This window comes from Drosophila busckii, chromosome 2L (genome assembly GCF_011750605.1).
Source record: "Drosophila busckii strain San Diego stock center, stock number 13000-0081.31 chromosome 2L, ASM1175060v1, whole genome shotgun sequence".
NCBI classification, from domain to species: domain Eukaryota; kingdom Metazoa; phylum Arthropoda; class Insecta; order Diptera; family Drosophilidae; genus Drosophila; species Drosophila busckii.
The window spans coordinates 1,504,467-1,522,904 of record NC_046604.1 but is presented as its reverse complement, the minus strand read 5'-3'; the positions used below and the strand labels follow the sequence as shown (position 1 = coordinate 1,522,904).

General features: G+C 36.1%; 1 protein-coding gene across 2 annotated transcripts in view; it reads right to left on the bottom strand.

The window, feature by feature from the left end:
* LOC108607852 (hemicentin-2) overlaps window positions 1–11,236 on the bottom strand; it is a 73,663-nt gene extending 62,427 nt beyond the window's left edge. Inside the window, exon 1 of one of the 2 annotated variants that reach the window (XM_017998934.2) lies at window positions 10,065–11,236. In XM_017998934.2, coding sequence (XP_017854423.2) covers window positions 10,065–10,149 — 85 coding nt within the window. In that variant the 5' untranslated portion in view covers window positions 10,150–11,236. The remainder of the gene's footprint in view (window positions 1–10,064) is intronic. The other variant, XM_017998932.2, reaches the window with a different exon arrangement.
* Window positions 11,237–18,438: the final 7,202 nt, after the last annotated feature.

Below are 18,438 nucleotides of genomic sequence, written 5' to 3'. Positions count from 1 at the left end.
TTGATTTTGTGGCACTACTAAACCGAATGCCTAACAAGCACGCAAACTTAAACAGCCAAAGCCAAAGCCAAAGCCAAAAAGGGTGCCCTGAGTTCTCTGTCCTTGACAAGAGCAAGAGAGAGAGAAACACACACAAAAGTGAGGATTATGCTGGTTAGAGCGACAGGCCAAGCGAGATAATGACTATAGATAGCTAAGGATGCATAGATGTAGCTGCTGTAGCCATAAAACAAACTCACACACACACACACACACACACACACACGCATACACACACGCTCAAAGGCAAAGCCAAAATGTCGACAGATTGATATCAAAGCATAGCAAAGATAGTTGCATGCCTTAACGCTTTGAGCCATATCGATGACTGCTACCTACAGCTAATGGCAATTGACATAATTACGCAAAGTAGTTGACGAGACTTTCGCACTGCTTACGGCTCAAGACTAAGAATCTATGCTAGAGACAACGACTAGACCAAAAGGCAAACACACTGAGCGCGAGTTTTTAAACTTATTACCGCAAACGCCTTACAGTTAATACACTTAGCAGCAGCAGCAGCAGCAAACGACAGAGCAGGACAGAGCGCTAAAGAGCGAGCAAAGTTACTCTGGTAATGGCTTTAAATTTTATTGCTGCCTACATAAAGGCGTTAGGCAAATAGCGAGGAGCGTTTGAAAGAAAAGTTTGGCCAATTGTGTTGAAATTTTTATAATGTCTTCCCAATAAGTATTATTATATAATTTTATTAAATTAAGCAAGAACTATAAAAAGATTGTATTTAGTCAAAATAAAAAATGATTTAAGAAGAAATAGGTACAAAATAAATTAATAAGTTATACCAATTATTTGCTAGCTGTTTTCTAATTTTAGCATGCATCGTTTTCCAACTCTTTCTAAATTTTTTTGTAATGTTAAAAAAATTGTAGCTTTGCTATTAATTTTGATTTCACAACGAAAAGCTCTAATAAATTAAATTAATCATTAATTAATAAAAATATATATATTTTAAAATTTACTATCTCTGTCTAATTTTTGAACTTAGAAAAATTTTCTAGGTCTGCATTTTTAACATTACTATTTATTTTTATCAGCAAACTTATTTAATTAATTATACAAATCATATGTCAAACTCTCTGACTGGACGCCAACTGTCTCTAATTATACAAAATTATTTATACTGGCAACAGCAGCAACAATCAAAGCAACGAAATGTGTAAAAAATTTCTTTTTTATGAAATGATTTTTATTTACTAAAAAGCACGCGCATGTTAGTCATGGCCAAATAGCAAAAGTTGCCGAGTATTATTTTTAGCAGGGCCCAAACGCACACGCTGCCTGACTGGTAATGAAAATGAAAATGAAAATTATGTGCGCCTTAGGGCAGAGGCAGGCGAACTTTCCCAAAAAACGAAACAAAACCAAAGCCTAAATGTTTGAGAGCTGCTACAGTTAGAGGAACAACAACTGAAGCTACAAACAAAAGCGTAGTAGGAGCCTCACGACTCTGTTTGACTTGTGTTTGTTTGTCCTTGAATTTTAGCTTTTTGAATAGCAGAGACGCCGCCACAGTCAAACCCGCAACCATTGAGTTATTATTACAAGCACATTCTCATTGCCATGGAGAGAGGGAGAGAGAGAGAGAGAGAGAGAGAAAGGGGCGGAGCGGAAGCCTCTGCTAGAGATTTTGGCGCCGCAAAGCGTTTGGAATTTTCTTTTGTAAGCCCTGCAGCCAAATTGATTTTCCTACCCAGCTGCGCTTTGACATGCCGTCGTACATCTCTTTGGCTTAATACTCGCTCTGCTCGGCTCAGTTGTCAATTGAATGATTGCGTTTTATTTGCTTTACTTTTACAGTTAGTACGACACACTTTACTTAAGCTTCATCATTTGTCAGCGCGTGTGCGTCAAAAATTTTACAACTGACAACTGATTAGCGAGAGCACAGCCAAGTTTGAAGTCAAGGTGTGTGTGTGTGTGTGGATTTGCTACAAGTAAATAAAAAGCTGGAAAAACAGCTTTAAAAATAATTATTTTTACTGCTTGAATCAGTTTAGCGAATAAAATTAGTGTTGATCAGTTCTTAAGACCAACAAAATGCTTTATATATAATTTTTCAAATTAGTTTAAAATATTAAGACTAACAAGTTTTAAATTAAAATTAAAAAAATATTAATAAATTTCAAATTAAAATTAAAAAAATAAATATTAATAGATTGTCTGATCTATCAAAAAAAATCTATCTATCAATAAATTATTGTTCAGCTCTTTCTAATTTATGGGCTTATAAAATTTTCCAGCTTTGCATTTTTAACATTAAAAAAAACAACAAAAGCTTATTTTATCAACAAAACTTTTTTCTAAATTTTTTTAAGCTCATTCATATTTTAAGAATTATTTTTTTAACTGTTTGCACAACATAAATTTATTTTGAATGCATAAATCAGTTTAGCAATTAATATATAATTTTAAAAGACTAATAAATTTCAAATTATAATCAAAAAAAAATATATATATTAATAAATTATCTGATCTAACAATATAATCTGATCTATCATTAAATTATTTTGCAGCTCTTTCTAATTTTTAAGCTTATAAAATTGCCAGCTTTGCATTTTTCACACTCAAAAAACACAACATAAGCTATTTAGTTTTTATATTAGCAACAAAACTATTTTCTTACATATTTTAGAAATTATTTTCTTTAGCTGTTTGCACAACATAAACTTATTTTGAGCGCATAAATCAGTTTAGCAAATGTTTATAAAATTAGTGCTGCACTTTAATTGCAACCCTCGGTTTCCCACACACCCTACCTTTCGCTTCCCCCCACCACATCCCCTCTAATTTGACTTAAGCTACATTCGTCATGGCATTAAAACCAACAAAATGAGCATTTAGCCAAGTGAAAGCGTAAAAAGAACAACAGCCCGACAGGCCCTAAGGCAACTCTCACTCACAACCCTTGCAGTCTGCAGAAAATCAGTGCATAACCCACCCCCTTGCACACCACCACCCCCCCACCCACATCCCTTACACTTCACAAACTGTCAGTGCAATACGCAATTTTGTGTTTTGTACGTCTCGTTACTTTTGCTTGGTTTCTCAAGCATATCAATTCACTCGCTTGCAGCCCTTGCAGTAGGGTTGGGGGTTGGGGTGTCTGTCTGTCTGTCTGTCAGTGAAATGAAATGCAAAGCAACATTGTAAAAATTACACAAAATGAACTGTAAACCTTTTTGGCACGCATTGTTTTTAGACTGTGCAGTGTTTAATCAAAAATAAAATGTAAAACGAGGGTTGCAAAGACGCCCCCCAAGCCCAACTCCAGGGTTGCACTGACACGCCCCCCTGAGCACAAAGTACAATTGTAAAAATATAAAATTTTACGCTATGCAAAACATTTTTCTAATCAAACATTCCATTTACAGTTGTTTCCTTTTGTTTTGTTCCTGAGGGGAGCGTTCATTTCTTTTTGTCTCAAGTGTTGAAATTCATTTGCATTTGTCACTCGAAGTCTACGAAATTAAACTCATAGAACCACCCTCTGGCATCAAAGTTACCCCACGCTGTGCCAATTTATGGTTTTTCTAATGCTCGTTTAGTCGGAATCAATTGCTGCGAAAATACCTTTATAAATCAGTGTTGGAAAACTACCCCACGACATTCAAATTCAAATTAATCTCAACCAAAAGCAAGTGCAATCGAAATAATTCTTTGCATTCACTTGAGCAGCGCATAAAAAATTCTTAAAATCAAAATGTGCATAACGCTTTTTATTTTTTAATCAATTTGCGTGCATCACAACAAAAATATATTTTTTTTATATATACTACACCCCTTGTAATATATTTGCTCAGTATTTTTTGTTATTTAACAATTTTTTACTTTTAATATTTTTTCTTTTCACATGCGTTGAAGCAAAATTCATTTTATTGAGTTTCATTGAAGCGCGTAAAATTGCAATAAAAGTCTATTCATGCCATAATACGCGTCTACAGCAAAAAATGCGAAAAAATCAAACTCCCACCCACCACCCACTTTAACCCGAACTTGTGCTCAACAACAAAAAAATATGCAACACATTATGAATTATGAATGGAAATAAAGTGCAATGTGCTTTTAATTAAAACTTTAAGCAGCGAAAAGCAATAAAAAGACAGCTAGACAAAGCGCGTGGGCGTGGCATGATGTGGGCGTTTGGTAGATAATGTGTGACTCTCTATATGTGGTAATCCAATTTTTTATTAAAATACATTTTTTCGATTAATTTTTCAACTGCAATTAAAAGTTCAGCTGCGTAGGGTTAAATGATTGAATTATTGCGAGAGCGGCGGGCGCTTCATTAACAATTTAAATTCTGTAATTAATTATGAAATATGGCAAATTACATGACGGCTAGAAATGGGTGGGGCGGGGGTGGGGCTGCCAGTCACAGTTGAAGTTGAATTTATTTAGAATTAAGCATGCAGCAAATTTTTAATATTAACTGAAATATTTTTTATTTAAATTTAAACACCTTTGTGTTGTAGTGCGCCATAAATTTTTTGTAATATTTTTATTATTAATAAATGCATGCATCAGCTTAATTTTATTAAACGCCAGCGTCTTTTTTTATTCGGCAGCTGATTTTATGTTTTTTTTTATTTTAAATTTCTGCTTTATAAAATATAAAGTGCGTTTCAAAAAATTGACAGCATGAAAAACACTTTTAAATATTTTTTTTCATATATCTGAAATTTATAAAGTGCGATTTATTATTAAATTCTGTTAACAGTTTAATTTTTTTAAAAGCACATAACTTTCTACCCACTGATCTATTTTTTAACTATTTATTAACCATGTGGCATGTTGGCTCCTTCACAGTTTATTATCATGTGTTTGGAATTATCAAAAAATTGAGAGAGCATAAAAAACAAGTCAAGTCTTAAGAGAAATGTGGCGCAACCGTAGAATTAATCGTTGCCAAAAAGATTGCGGCCTAGACTAAGGCTCATAAATATTAGCGTTTGACTTGAAGAAGGAAACGTGCAGCTGCCACAAACTGAGGCGAGAGTCACAGAACGAGTCGACTGCTCCGCATGAAAAGCAATCAGAGTATTGACCACAACAATTTTGACATGTTGCGCATACAAATTAGAGCAGTTGAGGCCAAGTGCCGTCTGTCCATGTCCATGAGTGTGTGTGTGTGTGTGAGCTTAAGGGGTAAGTGTGTGTTGGTAATACAAAAGTCAGAGTCGTAAGCCAAAGCCAATCCCAGCAGAGAGTGTAGAAGCCAAAGAAGCAGCTGAAAATAAAAACTAAACAACAGCAAACAGAAGCCGCAAAAGCGACAAGCGATGACCAAACCTTAAATGGAGTGGGAGCAACAACAGCATATAAAAAAAAAAGAAAAAGAAATGAAAGAAAATACAAGATAGCAGAAAGTGTTGACCAAAAGGGGCACAGCGACGAACGTGCTGAAGTACAGAAAAATAAATCAAATGAAACAAGCAATACACACACACACACACACACGCACACACATACAAATGTCGCATACACTGCAATCAAAAAGGTAAAATGTTTGTTTTTGTATTTTTTTTTTCTTCGTAAACAGCAATTCTTAAGCTTTTTTATTTCTTTTTAATTGTTAAAAATAAACTTAAGCTTCAGCTGCTGCCTCAATTGCAAATTGGCAGACCAATGGACTCGAGTTCTGCTGCTTGAGCTGCCCCCTAACTCCAACTCCAGAAGCTAATGGCCAAATGTGGCAACTGATATGCGTATGCGCAATAAAATATACAAAAAAAACTGAATAATCAAAATACTGCAGTGGAGCATGCTCAACGCTTAGGCTAGCTAACAAATATTTGGGTTCGATAAATGAAAGTTGCAGCAAAATATTAATTAAATATTAAAATAAATATTTATATAAAATATAAAAAAATAATATACAAATTAAAAAAAATGTGTTCTTAATTATATAACAAAAATATAATGCTTTGAGTTTAAGCAATTATATTTTTTTAAGTTTAAAAAATATATAATATATAATAATTTTTAGTCGTAATATACTAGCAAAATTATTGATGAATATACTCAAAATAAAATGTTTAATTCAAAAGAAAGGCAAAAAAATGTGCAAATTTAATTATTTTAAATAGAATATATTACAAAAGTTGCAGCCTTAGCAATATATAAAATATATTGCTAACTAAAACCACATTGTTTCAAAATATATACAAATATATTTGAAAGCGCAAATATGCTTGTTTATTTATTTTATATTGGCTAGAGGCTTAGCCTATGATCTTAGTTATCACCTGAATTCGCTTTGAATTCAAATAGATCATAGAACAGCAATAAATTTTTAATTTACATGTTGATTATTTTTAAACTCGCTTGATAACGCCGCACACTTAACAAAAAGTTAAGTTATATATATACAAAGTCTTATTACTGGCAGACCCAAGACTCAACAAGATTTACTGGGTATGAATAAAAAAAACAGTAGCTCAGTTGCTCAAGCAACGGTATCAAGACAGAGACTCGCATACCAAATATACTTGACTCATACCAGCTTTTGTCTTTTGTTACTTGCCAATTCCAGTAGCCAAAGCACAAAAAGCAGTTCAATCAAAATAGACACTGATACAAACTGAATTGTAGGTGTGACCAGCAAATGGAATCCAAGAGAGAGAGAGAGAGAGAGAGGAGGAATCATTTGCTGCTAGTCTCTTTGGTCAACTCAAATGCCTGCACGTTGCAAGTTTAAAACGCGTGCTGCATGCAAAAAAACGTTAAAGCGATAAAAAAAAAAAAACAAAGAAGCGGAAAACGGCAGCAAAAAAAATGTTTATGCATTTATGTGCTAGATATGCAATTAAAAAAACGTACAAATATGTTAAAATGCGCATAATGTTAAATGAGTCATAACGTAGAAAATTCAAATTTAATTTTCGAAACGTGATAGAAAAATTGAGAGTCGTGCCACATAACTCAGCTTAGCCCCAACTTATTTATTTTATATGCAAAAAAAAACAACAAACTGCCAACAGTGTTGAAATTTATGCTGTTAATCAAAATACAAAATACAAACTAAAAAGCAATGCAAACCAATGCCGAGGCCAATATTTTTACAGCAGCACAAAATGTTATTGAATTTTTACAAAAGCAGAAAATAACAAAAATCAAAAGCAGACAGACGTACAATAAGCAAAAAGTTTATTTTAAATGCGCAAGAAGTTTTGCAAATTTTCTGTTGCTGTTGCTCTTGTTGTTGCTTTAATTTGTGTGTTCGGTTCTTATTGCACGATTCGATTGTTTAAACAGCTGTCAGGCAGTTGAAAAGCAACAACAACACACAAAGCTCAAAGTATGTATGGCGTGGTGTGCGTGTGTGTGTTGTGTGTTGGGCACATAAATTCCATATGCCAAGCGCCAAAAACTAAACAGAGCGAGTTACGTGGGGTTGAGAGACACTGGCTCAAAGTATTATCAGGAATGCCCAAAAAACTTTTCGCATATGCAATAAAAACAAGCAACAACTTGCCACAAAGCTGAGAGTGGGTGGTGAGGGGTGAAGTTAGCCTGTGGCATAGCATATTAGGCAAAAACAAACAACAACAAGAACAGCAGCAACAGAAACTTCAAAGTGCTCTCACATGCAGACGCCATCTGGCGGTCAGAGCATGCAAACAAGACAAATTAGTTATGACTTAGCATAAAGGTTAGCAGAAACTATTTTTGCAAATGTTTTCAAACAATGTTGTGTTTAAGAATTAATTTGAAATTCAATACATACGAAAATTTCAGAAAATGTGCAGCAAATTCGATTAAAAGTATAGAAGTATTTTTTATAACTCAATTGTTATTTGCCAGAAATTCTAGAAATATTTTAAAAGAATATTTAATAATGAAGGAATTCTGAATTCAAATACAAACTGTACAGAAATTTATTTTATTAAACACTTCAAATCCAAGTAAAATTAGATTAAAATATATATATATTATTAATTATTACAGTTATTATTTCCTCTAAAGCATTTGCTAGAATATTCAAAATATATTTTAATAGAATATTTCCAATTGATATCAAGCACTTTTCTTAAATATTCCAAATATATATTTTAATAGAATATTTATGATTGAAATGTTGATGCTTTTGAAAGTTGAATTTTGTTATTTTTACAGCTATTAATTGCTAAAGAGCGTAACTTATCATAACAACTCTATTTGCCAGCGAAAACGACAAATGCAAATTTACAGCCAAAAATTTTCAAATGCATTTGCCAGCAAGCAAAACTAAAGCAAAGTTTTTTTATCGTGAAGGTAGCGCTGGACGGGGCGGGGGAGGGGGGGAGGTAGACAGGATATACGCAGCAGCTGCTGCACTGTTGATTTTTTACGCTCTCTTGCTGTCTCTCTCTCTCTGGCGCGCTGTGGGCAATTCGGCAGCGTTTGCACGTAAATTTCAAACAAACAAAATATTTGTTTAATTTATTTTAATTTCAAAGTTGCAGCAGTTGCAATTTGCAAAAGGCGCAGGGGAAGAGCAGCAGCAGCAGCAGTAAAACGTGCGCTACGGGCTATGTGTCTGTGTGTGTGTGTGTGTGTGTGTGACTGTATGTGTATCTAAAGGATATGCCAGGACAACAACAACAACAGCAACGTAACGCAAGCAAAACAATTTTGAAAAACGAGCCACAATCATAATTCACGCGCATTTTGTGAGTGCTAAGCGCGTACAACAGATGCAAGCCAAAGAATGAGAGAGACAGAGAGAGTGAGAGAGTGAAACAGATGAAGAGGGACACTTGGTTGTGCCAGGAAATGAAATAAATGTGGAAAAACTCAAAGGAAAAACGCAGCAGGCAAACGAGAGACGCAGGTAGAGAGACAACAACGAAAGAAACACAAGCAAAGCAAAAACGAAGCGCATAAATAAGACAAAGCAAACTATAGGAAAAAAGAAGTAAAAATAAACAAAAAATGATGCGGGGCGCGTCTTTAAGCAAAACCGACTGAAGTGCGTTGCTCAATTCAAACTGAAAATTAAAATTGAAATTGAAAGAACTTTAAGCATAATTGAAACTGAAATTAAAGTTCAACAAGCTGCAGCAAATCGAAATTGTTATTTATAGTTGGCATGTTTTAATTATTTATGAGTGCGAGAGAGATAGTATCTGTCTTTAATAGCTTTTTAATTATTTGTGCTAACTATTATTGTTGTTCTATGTGCTGGATTATTATTATTTTATTTCTTTATTGCTTTTGTGACTGGGACTGGGGCTTGGGCTGTTAAATCTAATAATGCCCCCAGAGAGTGTTTACCGCTAAAGCTCCGCAGAGAGTTCATTGATTTTTGACTTGAGCAGCGGCGACAAGTTCGTAAAAATGAACACAGCTAAGGGCGTAAGCTAAAAGGGGGCAAAGGGGGCACGCTGAAGTGTTAGCGGAAGTTGCTTGCGTGTGTGTGTGTCAAAGGTGCAATTAAAATGTCAAATAAATAATTATTAATAAATGATTACAAACAAATATAAACAAGAACTTGTGTTGATTAGAGTGCTAAATTATTAAATAATTTGAACAAATGACCAAATGATTGACTCAAGAACTTTGCGCTAAAACTTTTCGTCTACGCACATCAAGTAGCTCTAACGGTAAAAACTGTCAATGAACGAGCAACAACTTGACACTAACGTCAAATGCTCAAAGAAAAAAGAACAACAACGTAAAGTTGACTTAACGTAACGTGACGACAAAAACAACAACAGGTGCATGCATATGCTAGAAGCTGCGAAGAGTGTGGGGAGAGGAGTGTTGAAGACTTGAAGCCGTCACTAACACACATACAAAAAACTAAAATTCAAGAGAGACACACATACAACAATTTGCAATTGAGTTTTTAGCACTTGAGAGCGTGCGAGAGAGCAAGGCAATTTATGTTCGAGAGTAAAGGAAATTGGCAAAAGTAAATATCCGCATAGTATATTGCTATGAAATAATAATAACACACAAGTTTAATAGCCTGTCAAACCCCATTTCTTCCTCTTCTACTTCTTCTTCTAGTTAGAACTTACCGATTAAAAATAATTTCCAAATGCTTTGCGTTGTGCTTCGTCTGCATTTTAACGCTGTCGTCGTTGCTTTTGTTGTTGTTCCCATCTTGTCGCTTGTCTAATTCGTTGTTGTTGTTGTTTTTAGTATTGCTGCTGCTGCAGTTGACGTCGTCGTCGTCGTCGTGTAAACTTTTTGCGCTGTTTCCCCCACACTTATTTTACTTTGTTGTTGGTTTTTGTTTGTTGTTATTATTTCTTTTGCGAATTGTTATTGTTGTGCAAACAGTAAACGGTAAAAGTTGCTACCGTTACCGCTGCCGCTCAGCTACTCTTTGTTGCGCCACATTGTTTTTTTAATAAAACATTGCACAGCAACATAAACGCAAAAAACCGAAAAAATCAAATGCACGCACTTTACGGCAACAACAAAAACACCAAATCTCAAAATTCAAGATGGCGTTTGGCTAAGTTGCTGTTGGCCAGGTCGGTCTTAAACCTCAAGCATTTTCTTTTGGCCTGCAATCTCCGCTTGCACACACTTACACACACACATTCACTGTTATAAGCGCTTCGTTTGCTTTGCGCTTGCTTCTCTATTGTTGTTGTTGTTGCAATCACTGTTGTTGTTGTCGCATATGCAGGCGCGACGACAACTCTCGACGCTTGAAAGGTTTCCAAGAAGCTGTAAATACACTTGCAAGTATTTACACACGCACGCACACACAGACAGCAAGTCGTAAAAACCTTTTTAAGCGACGCGCGCGGCTCTTTCTGCTTCTTCTACTTCTTGTAGTAGTAGTTGTTGTTGTTGTTGCTGTCTCAAAACCTGTTTGACAGGTAACTGAGCAAGATCAAGTAAAACTAATGATGCCAAAGCCGGCGTCGACGCAACCGTTGATGACGCAGCTGCTGCTGCTGCTGCTGCGGCTGCTGCTATTACTAATTTTATTTTGTTGTAGTTATTATTGCATGGGCTTGGTTTCTTTTTGTTATTAGCTGCTTGCTTTGGCATTCACAAAACACTTGTTGTTTTTGTTGTTATTGTTGATTTAGTTATTGCAACTGCAATTGTTAATTTGCTTTTGTTGTTTTTATTTTATAATTGCATTCTTCGCGCTTTTTTGCGCACACAGAAATTAAAAACTGCAAACAAATACGAGGCGAGACGACGCAAAAATTGTTATTATTGTTTGGTTTGCAGTTCACACACAAAAAGCCGTAACCGACAGCGACAGCAGCGCGACACACGTCCGTTCAATTCAAATAATGATAAGAGAATGAGAGAAAGAGAGAAAAAGTGTTACCAGTTGCTGAGCATAAGAGCAACACTGTTGAGCAACTGTTGTGGCTGTGTTGCCAACCAAGTGCGCAGAAGTCAGCATATACAAGCTGTTAACGCTCTCGATGTTAACAGAATGCAAGCGAGCAACAACAACAACTGCAAAGCCAAAGTTAGCTTAAGATCGTTTTAAGTATAGTTTTGTTATTACTTTGCTTAACCTTTAAATATTTTAAATAATTCGAATGGCTGCTAAAATGCACATAAAAAATATTTAATGTGTTTGGCGTACTCAGACTTGGAAATGCTGCCAAGAAACTCACAACAAAATGTAAAAAAATGTAAAAATCGATAAATATACAAAAAATAAATAATAATAATATAAGTTGAACAAAATTTACAAAAGCCTTAGAAACATGCATTGCAAATAAATAATGTTCAAACATCATACGGCGAATGTAACAGTTGCTGTTATGTTATGTTAATAAAGAGAGCGCTGCAAGAGCGCACTTAACGAAACATTTACAAACTGAACGAAACACGCGCTCTTTGCAACAATTAACAGCAATGTTAAAGCCATAGCAACATGTTGCGCTGCCTGCGCGTATTGCCAGCCTATTTTTGTACGTTAATATTTAAAAAATGCAAATAAAAATGTTAGCTAGCTGAAACACAAAATATGAAATAAATTTATGTAAATATACAATATGTATTTAATTGCTTAAACTTAAAGCTTAGCAACATTGCATTTTACAGCTACATAAAATATATGTATGCAGTAAATTTGTCCTAGCAAACTTGTTGCTGCCAAACAAGTTTGTAAGGAAAATCGCTGTAGAGGAAAAACCAGTTGGACTATCTGGCCAAACCGCAGCGCATACAAAATAGACAAATAGACAAACACACACACACACACACACACACATATAAAAAACAAGCAAACAGCGTTTGAAAGCGCATTAAATACGATCAAGTCAAGCAGTTGACTTGCAATGCGCAGGGGCAACGTCTTAGGCGAGAGTGAGCTAGCAATAGTTAACGCTGTGGCCGCCTTGGGGCTTTGGAGCTTCGTCAAGTTTTTTTAATGAGCGTGCTCGCTCTCCTCGCAGATCTACTTTTAACCAGTTTGTCGTATGTGTGTGTGTGTGTGAGTTTTTACTTTGTGCCTTGGCTCTTGAGTTTTTAACGTTCTTTGCTGTCGCCAGAGTTCATGTTTGTTAAGCTGCGCCCCCTACCGCCCGCTAACAAAGTAGCCCCCCGCGCGCGTATAAGCGACTTAACCAGTTTGTTAAACTTGTTGCGCTGCCTGACAAAAAGCTCAATTGTATAAAAGCGTCAGCAGCCGCAGCACGCGCTTGGCATGGCTAATGTAAATTTTTTCATAAAAATATATTTTTATTTATTTTCAATGCTTATTGAATTTATGTTGCCAAGAGCCTGGACATTGTCTACAATTCCTTTGGCGCCTGCTAACTGCGGATGTGGGTGGCACACTTGCCGCATACAAATTAATAAAAAGAGACAGAAACAGAGAGAGAGAGAGCAAGAGAGTGAGATATTAGTGATGTAAAGCAGCTTTTGTGCCCTCAGGTGGCCGCGCCAGCGTCTAACACGCAAAATCTGTTGTAATTATCTTAAGACCTACCCCCGCTCTATGCGCTTCTCATCAATTTGTACTGTTGTGGCGCTGTTCGCTGTAATTGCTTTAATTTTACAGTTTGACGCATAAATTATTGTCTGGATTTTCATGAATATTAATACAGCAAGCTACTGTACTAACTATAATTCAATTTTCTTGAAAGACTTCCAAAGTCAGTCAAGTGTAAAGTGTGGAAAGCCAAAGGCCAAAGTCAGTTTCAATATTTTGTATCGGGTTTCTGATGTGCGCCCCAAACTTTGCGGGATTGATTGGCGATCGAGAGCTACAACGAAAACAAAATGTGTATAAAAATAGAGAGCAACAACAAAGAACAACAACATAAATTAAAGCACACATTGCATGATCCAATGATCCATGATCTCGTCTGCATTGTGGACTTGAATTACATACAGATTAGGCAGCCAACGGGCTTCGAGGGCAGCATAACAATAAGAAAACAATAGACAGGGAGTCGAAGAGAGAGAGAGAGAGAGAGAGAGAGAGAGAGAGGCAGGGCGTACAGGTAGGCAGCAGGCACAAGAACAATGAGAAATGAAGAAATGAAGTGGAACGTTAAGACGCAAGACCTGAGGTTTTTTCTTCTTCTTGCTGCTCACGCAACGTTGCACGCAACGAAGCGAGCGGCAAGCAGGGGAAACTGAAATGAAAAAAACCCAGAACAGACCGCAGGTGTGCAGCTTGGTGAAGAAGGGTACGGGGTTTGAGTTTGGGTTCAGACGAAAGCGCAACCAACATCAACATAACATTGTGGCCTGTCCATCAAGTCTTGGCGGCCATATGCGAAGAACTCGACAACGACAATGGTCAAAAGGAACCAAAGCCGGCAACGAGTTGAGCGTTGAGCGATAGGAAAGACTACACTACAGGGTTGAGTATCTTATAAAGTGTAGGGTTGGAGATTAGCATTTGAAACGTTAAGAGAATTTAGAGTGAATAATAAATTAGTGACGCTCATCCAAATGGAATAGATCTTAATTGGAAGAACTGAACTGAAAAGACGCGCAGATGAAAGTTAGCTGTGGAAAAGTAATGAAAGATAAGTTATAAGAATATAATAATAAGAAGTTAGGCTAAAAAATATTAAGGAACTGACGTTAATCCAAACAGAAGAGATCTTAAGTGAAAGACTTTGTGTTATAGAAATAAAACTTTCGACTGGAGATTCGAAGAAAGATATTTAATTATAAACATAATTGGGATTAGGGATTTTTTTCTGGTAGTCTCTACTCTATCCGAAACTTTCTCGCACTTATGCTGGGCAATGTTATTGCTGTTGCCATAGTACATGGCAATTGCCTGTTGGTCTTGTCGTCTGCCTGGACACGTTAATTATAGGTTTGAGGTTTACGAACTTGCCACGGCGCAGCAGCTGCCAGTGGCAAAGACGCAAACAGCCAACCAACAACCAAACCGGCAACCAGTTGCTTTAGTCATTGAAACCGAAACACGAGCTTAGCATTCAGTCGCCAGTCTCCAGTCTCGGGGCTGGCAGACTGAGCGACTGAAGGATGCAATTTTCAATTCCAGGCTCAGGCTCTATGAAAATTAGCTTGGCAGGCAGTTGGCCTGTGGTTGCGTATTTCAGGCAATGCGCATGTAATTGCGCCTGGCCAGGTTGTTGTAATGCGATTACGGGCAAGTGATTACAACAATGCCACAAGAAGAAGAAGAAACATTCCGAAAAAAACGAAATCAAAATAAAAGCTCACGCAACTCGAGCACTCGAGGGGGCAGCAGCAGCTCCAGTTCCAGCATCTTGAGCTCATGTGTGCCATTAGCAGCGTCTGTTTGCTGCGATTACAACGCAATTTTTCCGATTTTCCTACGCTCTTTTCCCCCTCCCCTAAATTGAGGGCAGCCAACAAAGGCCCCGGCAGCAACTCAATGGGAATTAAAATGTTTGTTTGTGCCCAATGGTACTATAACTACAAAACACACCCCACCCCACGCCACCCCACTCGCCACTTGAGACCGCCCAGCCTCAAGCTCATTATCATCATCAACATCGACATTCTCATCATCGTCTTCTACTTCGATTTCTATTGTGTTTGGAGTCGCTCTAATTTAATTTCCAATTGCACATAATCCGTTTTTCGTTTACGCTTCTTCTTGTCGTCGTAAAATTTGTTGCCTAAATAAAAAGCGAGCGTACATATATTATATATATATATATATATTATATATATATATAGCAAGCCAAGTGGCTATTTGAAATGAAATAAACTGCTGGACCACAGGGAGCTTCGACTGAAATTCTCATTCTATTCGACACTTGACCGCTTGTTACAATTTATGTTTGAACACACAACAAAATCGCCATCATACGCAAAATATAATAAAAGGAGGAAGGAAAAAAGTTGTAAAGCTTTACAAATTAAATACAACACATTTTTGTATTTTTCTTTCTTTAATATTGTTAAAGCTAAAATTGTTTGCAAGCTTATTTCGATTAATGAATTCAAAGCTGCAGCTTAAAGTTGTTGATAATATAATATAGAAATTATTTAGATTCAAATGGTGATAATTCTTTATAGCTAAAGCAAAGTAATAAAATAATTAATAAAATTCAATTGATTAAATAAAAAAGCTTTTAAAGGTTTCTTTTTCTATAAAAATCAAATTTAAGTGTTTGCAATTTTTGATTTAAGCTTCAAAGTATAAAAATAAACTGTTTCAAATATGTGCAGACTTGTTTGTTAATAAAAATATTTATTATAATTTAAAACATATTTTATTTGAATTATTTCATTTGAGCAATTTTTTTATAATTGCCTATTTGCTAATAAAAATATTTAATATAAATGATAGTCAAACTTATTTTATATTGAGCCAGACTCTGTAGCCTAATTGATTTATTTATAGAGTCTTGTGCTGTCGACTAAATAAATTGGCAGACAGCTGAGCTTCCTTTTAACTCGTTAGCTGTCTATTGATGCATAGCTTGAGTTCATTCCGGATTCTATGATATCCTGCTGTGTTAATTAAGTTTACTCAATCAGCAGTCTAAAATATTTCCTGCATTTGCTTGCTCTCTAAGTCTATCTATTAAATAAATTATTAAATACAAATGTCAAGGCATAGCGCCAGTTACTAATACAAGATTTTAAATTTAAAAATAATACAACTGAAAAGCGTCGCTCTCAGCTCTAATTACAAAATTGCAACCTTTTGAAGTGCAACGTCGCTCTAAGTAGAGAACTTAACTTGTAGTACTTTTAACATTTACTTAAACAACTCATAATTGCGCTTTATGCTATGCATATATAAATAGTTAACAGACTGCTGAGTTGGGGGGGTTGAGGGGTAAATGCTGAGTCTCTGATAATTCGATTAAAATATTGTTTATTCAAAAAGTTGAGCCAACTTGCATTAGAGCTTAGAGCAAACTGCACTGGACGCAACTTTTAGTAGCGTTAACTACCCCCTACCCCTGCCCACACCCTTCCCTCTTGCCCACTTTGCTGTTGTGCTGTCTACAAAGCTCTGGCTCTGGCTTTGATACATCGACGCGCAACATTCCAAGTTAATCCATTAGATGCATTGCATTTTTAATTTGACATTTACAGCACACAAATTTACACCAGCAACAACAACAACAAAAACAACAACAATAGCGTAAAATGTATAAAATTTGTATGCTATGATGACCGGAGAATTGACCACTTGGCAGTCGATGTAAGTTGAGCGCTTTCCAGGGATTTTCTCTGCTGCTGCTGCTGCCGCCCGCAAATAGTTTAAATATTAAATTAACACATTCGTTGGCACACACGATATACGATGGGGCATGCCCCCAGGGTATACCCTATGCCCTCTAGTTGGCGTATTTTTGGCAACCACAATTGCCAGGCGGGTCGTCGAGTGGGTGGGTGGTTGGTTGGGTTTGGGGTTTTAAAAACAAACCTCATGCATTATGCAAGCGACAGTTTGAGTTTTCGCATTTAAAGCTCATTGTCAATTTGATGGAATGTGTGCTTTAACTCTCAAATTGCCACAGAATTAAAAAAAAAAAAACAACAAAAAACTTGTGCAACTGAATTATTAATTTATAAGCAACTGCATTTTGCATTAAAGTCTCACGTTTATTCGTAGCTTGAGAAAAGTCTGCGGAGCTTCGTAGCTGCCTAAAGACATCTATTAAGCCAGCAGCGAGGGTCAATGGCCAAAACACTTGGTTTAAACTAAGTACATGCTTTAGCTTAATAAGTATTAATTTAAATTTTGCATTTACACGACGAATATAAAATACGCTTTATGCCTAAAATTAAAATAGCACAAAACTGTTACAAACTAAAATTTGAATAATATAAAAATAAGTATAAGATATAAGTATAATATTATTATAAAATATTAAATATTAAAAACTATTTTTCAAATTGTCTAAAAATAAAATAAAGTAAAAAATAAAGCAAAGTATTGCAAATTGGCTTTTATACACTTTGACATTTTTGTAAAAAATGGAAAAGGGTATAATGAAGTTATGCAAATGTATGTAAAAGGGAGAATGAGGTGTGGCAGACCTCACAAAGTATATATATTCTTGATCAGCAAGACAAAATGAGTGCGTGTTTCTCAGCAAATATAAGAGCTAGCGCAGCCAAACTTGGTATGTACATAGGTGCTCTTATATCTAGGACTTTCGCTTTTATTTTATTTCCTCCCTTCTCCCGCGCAAATCGAAAAAAACACACTACACACACAATATTAAGCAATTAAAAAATATTAAAAAATCAGAAATAAATCACAAATATGCTTTGTCATGTTCTTGACTGATGCCAAAATTTTCAGAACGAATGGGTAAATAACTTAGGAATTATTTACATTTCAATTCCAATTTTCCATACAAACGTTGGCTGTGTTTTTACGAGCGTTGACTTTGTTTTTACTGCGATGTTCTAGTCAAAGTGTATATAAAAGTTGGTTGCGTCCAACTTTAAACCAACTTGCAAGTGCTTAACTTTTAGTCTGCTTCAACATGAATACATAATTTAAAGAACTTTCGCTTGAAGTGTATTGAAGTAGGAAAATGCTAAGAAAACTGGGGCTGGGCAACACATTTGGAAAAGACTTATAATGAGTATGCTTGCCACTACTTACTTCAACGCCCACACACACACACACACACCGACATACACATAGATTTTTACATATGTAAATTGCTCACTTTTCGCAGCGCTTCTTGCCCCTTTTGGTTGCTCGCGTGTGGGTGTGGTCAGTTGGCAATTGTTGTTGGCCTTGTGTAAATTGGCCAGTTGTGTTTGCTAATTGTGCCAGACCGCCGGAAAGCCAAGAAAACCAGCCAGGCCAGCCCGCCAGACCAGCCCCCCAGCCAGCCAACGAGGTGGAGCTGGCCGCACACACAATTGAGTCCACAATTAACCAAATGTAAGGAGCTCTGGGCTCGCTCAAATCCTCGCCAGTGCAAAAGAGTTGCGATATATTTTGGACTTGGTATATCA